The following is an 8760-nucleotide window of genomic DNA, read 5'->3' as shown; positions in this document are numbered from 1 at the left end:
ATTTCAATAAGCTCTGAGTCATCTTTTGCCTGCATTCTGCCTTCTTGCTTGTTCTCCTATTTTTTCACCTCACTGTATTCCCAAAGGCTCCTGTGTGTAAATCCATAATTCCTGCAAAGCCTTGCACCCTGTCCTGGGAACAACAACATTCCTGGACAATTCTCCCTCAGAAACAACACATGAGACTTCTCCAACTTTAATCCATCTTCCATGGCCAGCAGATAGCAGCCTAGGATTTGGGTTTTTCCTTCCTTACCATCTCCCTGTGAAAGGCTGCTGTCCTGGCCCTGTTCTGAGTGATGTAAAACCCATCTCTGGCTGGACCAGTGCACCCCTCAGCCCTCCCTGTGCTGGCTCAGGATGTGTCCCTGCTTTCACCTCCCCAGGAACCCAAACTGGAGAGAGTGACCACTCCCAGGGCTACCCTGTGCTGATGGGTGGCAGCTGAAGGCACAGCTTTGGGAGCTGATTTTGGCTTGAGGGTGTATTCACGGTTCTCTTGCCTCAGCCTTTTTGTGATAAAAGCCAAAAAAGTTCAAGTTTAGCTTCTCAAGCCTGCCTGTCACCACTCCCTAGTGGATGCTGGCACTGAAGGGCTCTTTTTGGAGCCTGGGCAGCAGTGCCCACCTGTGTGGCTGTGCCAGAGCCACAGCACCCTTTTCCAGCCTCTCCCTCCGTCCCTCCTTCCCCTCCTGCTCCTCTGGAATTCCATAACTCAGGCACTGAGGAGGATTTTGCTGGTTGCACAGCCCACGGGGAGGAGGATGTTCACGCTACGCAGAGCACCGAGAATTCGGAGGCACTTTTGTAACCTACTGAACCACATCAGACCCAGGAAAGATCTGAAGATTATGCAGCCCTCCTCAATGTTTTCTTTCCTCACCCCGGGCTTTTCATTTTTTTTCGGTGCCAAGCCTGCTAATAGTTTGTTTTGGGTTTTTTTTTTGCTGGTTGTAAAAACATCTCAAGTTCTGCCCCCGTATCGGAGTGGCAGCGAAGCATGCGTGAGGATCTGCTCCAGTGGCAAAGCCATATCTGATGGGGGAAAAAAAATAAAAAAAATTTAAAAAAAAGGGAAAGCAGCTGAGGCCCTTCGAACAAGTCATGCTCCTGTGTGCTTTTAATCACCCGTGCCTGCCAAGAGAGATCTTGCACAAGCAAAGCTGGCTCCATGCAGGAGGAAGGTTTTTGGCTCCCTGGTAATGTGCTGCCTGGAAGCAGTGGCAGTGCTGCTCAGACCCCTGGCTGCTGGAATTGCCTTAATGCCCAGGTGTTTGGTGCTTTGGTATGTAGCTCCGTGTTTTATTGGCTTTGTCTGCGCTGAACTCTCCATGTGCTCGGAGGGGGAGTCTCCTTTGGGCTGCTCCAAAAGGGTTGGTGAGGAAAGGGAGGGAATTCAGAGGGTATCAGAATGCTAGACCAGCCTGAGACAATTTCATTTTCTTCCCTCTTGAAATGTGTTTCCTTTACTTCAGCTCAGTTTTATTTGCAGCCTCGCTTTGATTTACGGCAATAAAAAGTAATTTATCAGTGTAAAATCAGTCTGGAAATGGACAGAAGATGTTCTTTTAATTTAAAAATGCATGTTGCTCTTATTATTTAAGCTTGTTTGCTCATATCAACTTACTGTGGTGGATGTGCTTTGTGATTTAGAGTGAGCACAAACCAAACAAACCAAAGTATTTTGGCTGAGGTGCTGGGGCTTGATTGTCAGGGCAGAGAGTGTGAGGTGCCTCCCTAAGATGGGAAATAGCAATGCAGGTGCTATAAATGTGTTCTTTACACGTGCAGAAGCCCATAAATAATTTATTTTGGGATATTACAGCGGTCACTTCATTCAGGAAGCACTGGGGAGTGGGGGCAGGAGAGGATCTTCATCTGAAGCCTTCTTTTTCTTTTTCTTTTTCTTCTTTTCTTTTTCTTTTTCTTTTTTCTTTTTTTTTCTTTTTTCTTTTTCTTTTTTCTTTTTCTTTTTCTTTTTCTTTTTCTTTTTCTTTTTCTTTTTCTTTTTCTTTTTCTTTTTTCTTTTTCTTTTTCTTTTTCTTTTTCCTTTTTCTTTTTCTTTTCCTTTTCCTTTTCCTTTTCCTTTTCCTTTCCTTTTTCCTTTTCCTTTTCCTTTTCCTTTTCCTTTTTCTTTTCCTTTTCCTTTTCCTTTTTCTTTTTCTTTTTCTTTCTTTTTTCTTTAATGGTTTCATCAGAGTTTCTTCCCCCAAGTGATTGCTGCTGCCAGTGATAAGGAAGGGGGGCAGAGGCAGCATGACAGATCCTCCCTTCCCATGTCAGCGTGGCAGAGAAGGGAAGTATTTCTGCAGGGAAAGGAAACCAAGAGGAATTTCCCTGGGGAGGAAAAGAGCACTAGAGGAATTCAGGATCACACAGGAAAGACTGATGTGAGAGAAAAAAAAAATAGAAAATAGGAAGCAAATCAACACAAAAAATACCGTGTCACTAAAAAAAGCACCAGGAATTGGCTGGGATCCCTTTCAGGAAGTGGCTGTAAAGCTGAGTAACTTTGTCACAAATCAAGGGAGGACACAAAAGGTGATGGGGGAGATCTGAAAAAGCCTCTTTCACCTGTGGCAGACTCCAGAATTTCCCACCCTGCCACATGGGGGGATCAACATCTCACATGGGGATGGGGGAGATGGACAGTGAGAAACAGCCTTGGCTGTGAGCTGGAGCAGTCTGGAGCGTGCCAGGTTTGTCCAGGGCTGCACCAAATCTTCATTTCTTAGATTAAAACCTGAAATGGAAAATTTTACAGCTGTCCTTTTCTCTGTTGGTGCAGCCCAGGGAAGAGACTGGGCCTTGAAACTTCCTTCCTCCTTCCTTTTGGGGGGAACCCTTCTGCCACGGAATTTTGGTGTCTCCCCTGCGGTGCTGTCCTTTGGCAGGACTGGAAATGTGGGGGGCTGCAGTTTCAGGATTCTTTTCATTTGGGGCTCTGGGAAAGGGAACAACCAGGGCAGAGCAGGGAGAGGACAAGGACTCTTCCCAGGCCCTTGGGAGGATGAATCTTTTCCTTCCCAGTGAGGGTGGGCAGGCCCTGGCACAGGGTGCCCAGAGCAGCTGTGGCTGCCCCTGCATCCCTGGCAGTGCCCAAGGCCAGGTTGGACACTGGGGCTGGAGCAGCCTGGGACAGTGGGAGGTGTCCCTGCCATGGCAGGGCTGGCACTGGGTGGTTTTAAGTTCCTTTCCAGCTCAAACCATTCCGTGATTCTCTGATTTTGTCATTCCCACTGCATCCCACACGCACACGCCAACCCCTGGTGCAGGGTCCAGGATCTCCTGGGCATGGCAGAGCCATGGTGAGTGTGGAGAGCTGAGTGTCCCTGGGCCATCCCTGACTCTGGACAGGTAACCCTGACCTTGGACAGGTAACCCTGACCCTCAGACACCCCGGGAGCCCTGTCCCTGTCCCTCCAGCCCAAACCCACCAGCTGGAGCTCCAAGGAGGGAAGGTGGAGCCTTGGCTGTCCCCATCCCTGTGACCTCCAGGGCAGGAGGAGCTGTCAGTCCTGGGATTTGCTCCCAGGAGCAGGCATCCAGGCAGGCTGTGCAAGGGGATGGGATGGGGACCAACCAACACTGGAGCAGAGACCCCAGCTATCTCCTGGCACCGCAATTTGTGCCAGGGAAACTGTAGTGTGCAAGAAAAGGCTGAGGGGCAGTGTGCTTGAGAGGGAGAGGTGTGCTGATTTCAGAACAGGCTTTTGGGCGTGTTTTAAATCCGTGTCCTATCCAGGGAGAGGCTTGGTGTGGGGAATGGAGCCCCTTCCTTAAGGAACACGCACTGCCTGAAAATTTCCCACCAGAGGCTGCCCAATTTACCTCCCCCTGGCAGCAGGGCTTTGGGATGGCCTGAGGGGCAGTTGAATGTACAGTCCTTCCCAGCCCTACCCCTCCCAGCCCCCACATTTCCTCCCGTTGTTCTTTTTCAGATCACTTGAAGGTTTTTTCCTGTTTATTATCCGGACGTGCTGCGCTCTGTGTGTTGATTTGACTGTCACATAAGGAATCTCCTACTGGGATCATGGATGCACTCCCTTTCTTTTATAAATCTGTGGCAATGGTTCATAGCTGTGGAAGGGAGATGTTGGTGATTAAACCCAAGCTGGAACAAGCTACAGTTGTTAATGGGGCTAAGTTTAATTACCCTTTCCCAGAAAACCTGCAAGAGTGTGATGAGTACAGTCACAAACAAAAATTCTCCTTAATTGACATAACAGGAAAGGTACTTCAGTGAGCAATTATGCTGATGTCCTGGGCTGGCACATGTGTGTCCCACAAATATATCTTGTACTTCCTGCAAAATTCTTTTAAGTAGCTATAAGGAAGACTTTTTTTTTTTTTCTCTTCTCTTTTTTTTAATTTTTTTTTTCCAGCAGTTGGCGAAAACTAATCACTGACTCGGAGGCTCTTTTTGAGGAAAACAATGGGACAAAACAATGCCTTTTTTGTGGGACCTGCCAAAGCACAAAGGATGCATGGGATGTTTTTTCTCTTTGTTGCTTTTGTCAGCAGGAAGTTTTGTTGTTGGAAACGACTATAACATGCACTGTCCTTGCCCTACGTAATCCCTGTCTGGTCCTGCGAGCTGGGTCCCGTTCCGTGCCTCTCCCGCCTGGCACGGGCAGGGCTCTGCCTCGCCCCGGGGGCTCTGCCCAGCCCTGGATGCATCCCGCTCTCTCCCTCTCCATCCCACTAAACAAACCCAGGAGCCGGGTGCTCCAGTGGCTGCTGGGGTCGTGCAGGTCAGGGCCCACCTTCAGAATGCTGAATTATTTTGTGAATTATTTCCTTTTTTTATTTTTTTAAATTCTTTTCCTCAGAAATCTTCTTAAAATGTGGGGGTGCTGTCCAGTGCAGGCAGCTTCAGGGTGTTGCACCCAGGTGTAAATATTCCAGACCTCGCCTTTGATGTGCTCGGGTCCGCTTTGTTTCCCTCCAGGCTGGTTGTAGGTCCGTCACAAAGAGCCAGATCCGACTGAGTAAATCACTTGTGGAAGTTAATTGTTCCCAGTGAAAGCTGGTCTGGCTCATTCTGCCTCTGTCGCAGGAAGGGACAGAGGTGGTGAGCTGGATCCGCGTTCTGAGCCCAGCGACTTTAATTCTGATCAGATGTCTCTCTTCAGGGCATTAAAGAAAACCTGCTCACTAATCAAAAAGAGCCTCTTCTCTAGAGAAACGTAAGGAAAAAAAAATATTTAATGCCTTTTACAGAAATAAAGTACTGATGTAAAGTTTCAGCTTTGACAAATTTCTTTTGCAGGCTGTCATAAAAGAAACCTACTTCTCCGTATTTGGCAGGCACCAGAATCAATGAATGACTATTTTTTTTTCCCATCCTGGGAAAAAAAAAAAAAAAAAAGAATATCAAATTATTTGCAATGTCAGATACTGCACGGTGGTAACTTTATATTCCAGCTGCTTTTTTGTTCGCTGCTGCTGTGTTTAGATTGTGTTTGTGCTTCTCTCCACCAACATTTTCACGCTCCCCTCAAAGGCAGCTCCGGCTTCGTTGAGTAACAGCTTTGCTTCTTCTTCCTTCCTGCTCCCCCCAGGTCTGAAGCAGTGAGGATGGAGCCCACGAGGATCAACATGTCCCCGCGTGCCCCTGGTCGGGGCGGGCATCGATGGCGCCCTGCTCAAGGCGCACAAGCCCCGCGTGATGTCCAAGAGCGGCCACAGCAACGTCAGGATCGACAAGGTGGACGGCAATCTACCTGCTCTACCTGCAGGACCTGTGGACCACGGTCATCGACATGAAGTGGAGGTACAAACTCACCCTGTTCGCCGCCACCTTCGTCATGACCTGGTTCCTCTTCGGGGTGATCTACTACGCCATCGCCTTCCTGCACGGGGACCTGGAGATGAACAAGTTCTCCCCGAAGCGGGAGCCGTGCGTGAAGAACGTGGATTCCCTGACCGGGGGCATTTCCTCTTCTCCCTGGAGTCCCAGACCACCATTGGCTATGGATTTCGTTTCATCACCGAGGAGTGTCCCCATGCCATCTTCCTGCTGGTGGCCCCAGCTGGTCATCACCACCCTGATCGAGATCTTCATCACGGGCACCTTCCTGGCCAAGATCGCCAGGCCAAAGAAGAGGGCAGAGACCATCAAGTTCAGCCACTGCTGTGCCGTCATCACCAAGCACAACGGGGAGCTGTGCCTGGTGATCAGGGTGGCAAACATGAGGAAGAGCCTCCTGATACAGTGTCAGCTCTCTGGGAAGCTCCTCCAGACCTACGAAACCAAAGAAGGGGAGAGGATTCTGCTGAACCAAGCCAGTGTCAAGTTCAACGTCGACTCCTCTTCGGAGAGCCCGTTCCTCATTTTGCCTTTGACCTTCTACCACATTTTGGATGAGAGCAGCCCTCTGAGAGACCTCACACCCCAAAACCTCAAGGAGAAGGACTTTGAGCTGGTGGTGCTCCTGAATGCCACGGTGGAGTCCACCAGTGCTGTCTGCCAGAGCAGGACTTCCTACATCCCTGAGGAGATCCACTGGGGCTACGAGTTCGTGCCTGTGGTTTCCCTCTCTCCAAATGGGAAGTACGTGGCGGATTTCAGCCAGTTTGAGAAGATCAGGAGAAGCACAGATGCCACTTTTTACAGTGTGGACTCTGAAAAGCAAAAGCTGGAGGAGAAATACAGGCAGGAGGACCAAAGGGAGAGGGAACTGAGAACAATGTTGCTACAGCAGAGTAATGTTTGATTGGATGGACAAACCCTTCTGAACAATCCTTTTTCTGCAAACTGAAAAAAAAGAAACCCCATGCCTTCTGTGCTGCATTGTCTGCTGTGAAACCAGAAGTGAAGTCCTTTTTCAGGATTATTTCATTTCCAGCCCTCTTTCAGCAAATAACCTCGGTGTACAGTAAATCTGCCCCTTTGGCTGAGTTGTTAATCAAGTATTTTGTAATTAGGCAGGATTTCTTTGTTCCCGACCATGACCTTAGCAAAACTGGGGTTGTGTTAAACCTCTGCCTTATGCCACCCCTGAAAGCAGACACGCCACTTTCCGTTTGGAAAGTGAAACTGGATGCACTGTGCTGATTCCCTCAAATATTTATTTGACGTGGCTTTACTGTGAACAGGCAGGGGCAGCACACAGCACTGCTAGAGGAAAAGGTGCTCCTTTTGAAATATGTGTCTTTAGAATGTATGTTCTCGTTCCAGGGATCACCTGTGTGGGGGTGAAAAGTAAGTTGATTGAAGAGACAGATGGTTGGATGTGGGAAGAGCTTCAGGGAGGGCTTAAACTCCTTAAATCTTGAAGGAGGGAGACAGAGCAGTGCTGGGTGGTGAGGAGAGAACTCGCTCTCTGTCCCTGCTGCTCAGAGCTTCATTTTGTTGTTTTAGGATCACCCACTTCTTTTAAACCTTGCTAATGCCTGATTTATATCTGGTAGCAAAAAGGGGAGATGAGGGCAAGACACAGGATCACAACAAGTAATCAACTGAGGTTGTAGCTGGCTTTGAGACACCTGTTTTTTATCCACTGTAAATAGTTTGTAACAGCAGCATGACAATGCAATTCCACAGGTTGCTTGCTTTGCTCCGGACCGTATTTAATTTTTGGTTAAAAGAAAGCTGTGTAATGTCTGTAGACAATATTTACTTTTTCTGGCAGCCCTAAAGGACGAGCATTCCTTTCATCCAAATCAATTTTGGTCTGCTAAAACCATTCCATTAATAAATGAATTTTTAATTTGAGCAGTTCCTGATCTCTTTGTGGCATGGGGAGAGGGTGAAGGAGATGAGTGCTGGAAGGAGGGATTTGACTCTGGCACAGAGCCCTGGGAATTCTGCAGCTCACTCAGTGGCCAGAGGACAGGTAGCAATCCAGGTAGCAGTTGTGTCCATGAAGCATCTCTGTTGCAGAGGCTTTTTTAAATGAGGATTTGAAATTATTTCTGCCTCATATCACTTTGGCAGATCTCTGAGTTCTGGAGATTCTGCTCCTGTAAAGCTTTGGCAAGGAAAAGCTGTTTTAACTGGTCTGGCCTGAGAGCCACCAAAGCTGGCAGTGATGAGAGGATGGAGGGGTTGGAACCAGATGATCTTTAAGGTCCTTTTCAACCCCAAACCTTCTGTGATGCTGTGACTTTTGGCATCATTGCACTTATGGTTTTTTTTTACCAGTGCTGTGCTGAGCCTCCCAGCACCGTGTGGCCTGGTGGGATGCAGGGCTGCAATCTGCAATACAATATTCTACAAAGGAAATAAATCCAGTTTGCAGCCTAGGGAGGCTCACAGCACGCTGAGCACAGAGGTGGCACCAGGAGTGGATGGGAGGAAAGGAGCACACGCTGCAGGGGCCTGTTGGGGCAGGATGGTGGTGGTGAGGAGGGGCAGGAGGAGGCTTGCAGCTGCTCATTTATGTAAACGTTTTAGCTCTCCTGTGGGGGAAAACATACATAGAATCCTAGAATCATGGAATCATGGAATCATAAAATGGTGTGGATTGGAAGTGATCTTCACCCACTGTCCCAGGCTGCTCCAAGCCCCATCCAAGCTGGCCTTGGGCTCTTCCAAGGGATCCAGGGGCACCCACAGCTGCTCTGGGCAGCCTGGGAAACATCCAGGTACTTGTTAGAAAATATAAACTTTACTTAATCCACAGAGGTTCTCAACTCACCACAGAGTGAACAAGTTCTCTCAAACCACTGTAGGCAGGGTCTGCCGGGCATCTGTGGAGGGAATTTCCAGGTTGTTTCATGCTGTGTGGTAACTCAGCTTTGCAGCCCCATAGA

The 8760-nt window shown here is 48.5% G+C and overlaps 1 protein-coding gene across 1 annotated transcript; it reads left to right on the top strand.

The window, feature by feature from the left end:
• The first annotated feature begins 434 nt into the window (after positions 1 to 434).
• Positions 435 to 7720, top strand: KCNJ15 (potassium inwardly rectifying channel subfamily J member 15). Its single transcript, XM_063393198.1, is given in 7 exon segments — positions 435 to 1224; positions 1226 to 1285; positions 5565 to 5607; positions 5609 to 5719; positions 5721 to 5936; positions 5939 to 6031; positions 6033 to 7720. Coding segments are annotated over 7 exon segments (1263 nt in total). The 5' UTR covers positions 435 to 1171; the 3' UTR covers positions 6720 to 7720.
• Positions 7721 to 8760: the final 1040 nt, after the last annotated feature.

Source organism: Prinia subflava, chromosome 3 (genome assembly GCF_021018805.1).
Source record: "Prinia subflava isolate CZ2003 ecotype Zambia chromosome 3, Cam_Psub_1.2, whole genome shotgun sequence".
In the NCBI taxonomy this organism is placed as follows: Eukaryota; Metazoa; Chordata; class Aves; order Passeriformes; family Cisticolidae; genus Prinia; species Prinia subflava.
Note: the sequence above shows the minus strand (reverse complement) of the source record. Positions and strands in the feature narration are given on the sequence as shown.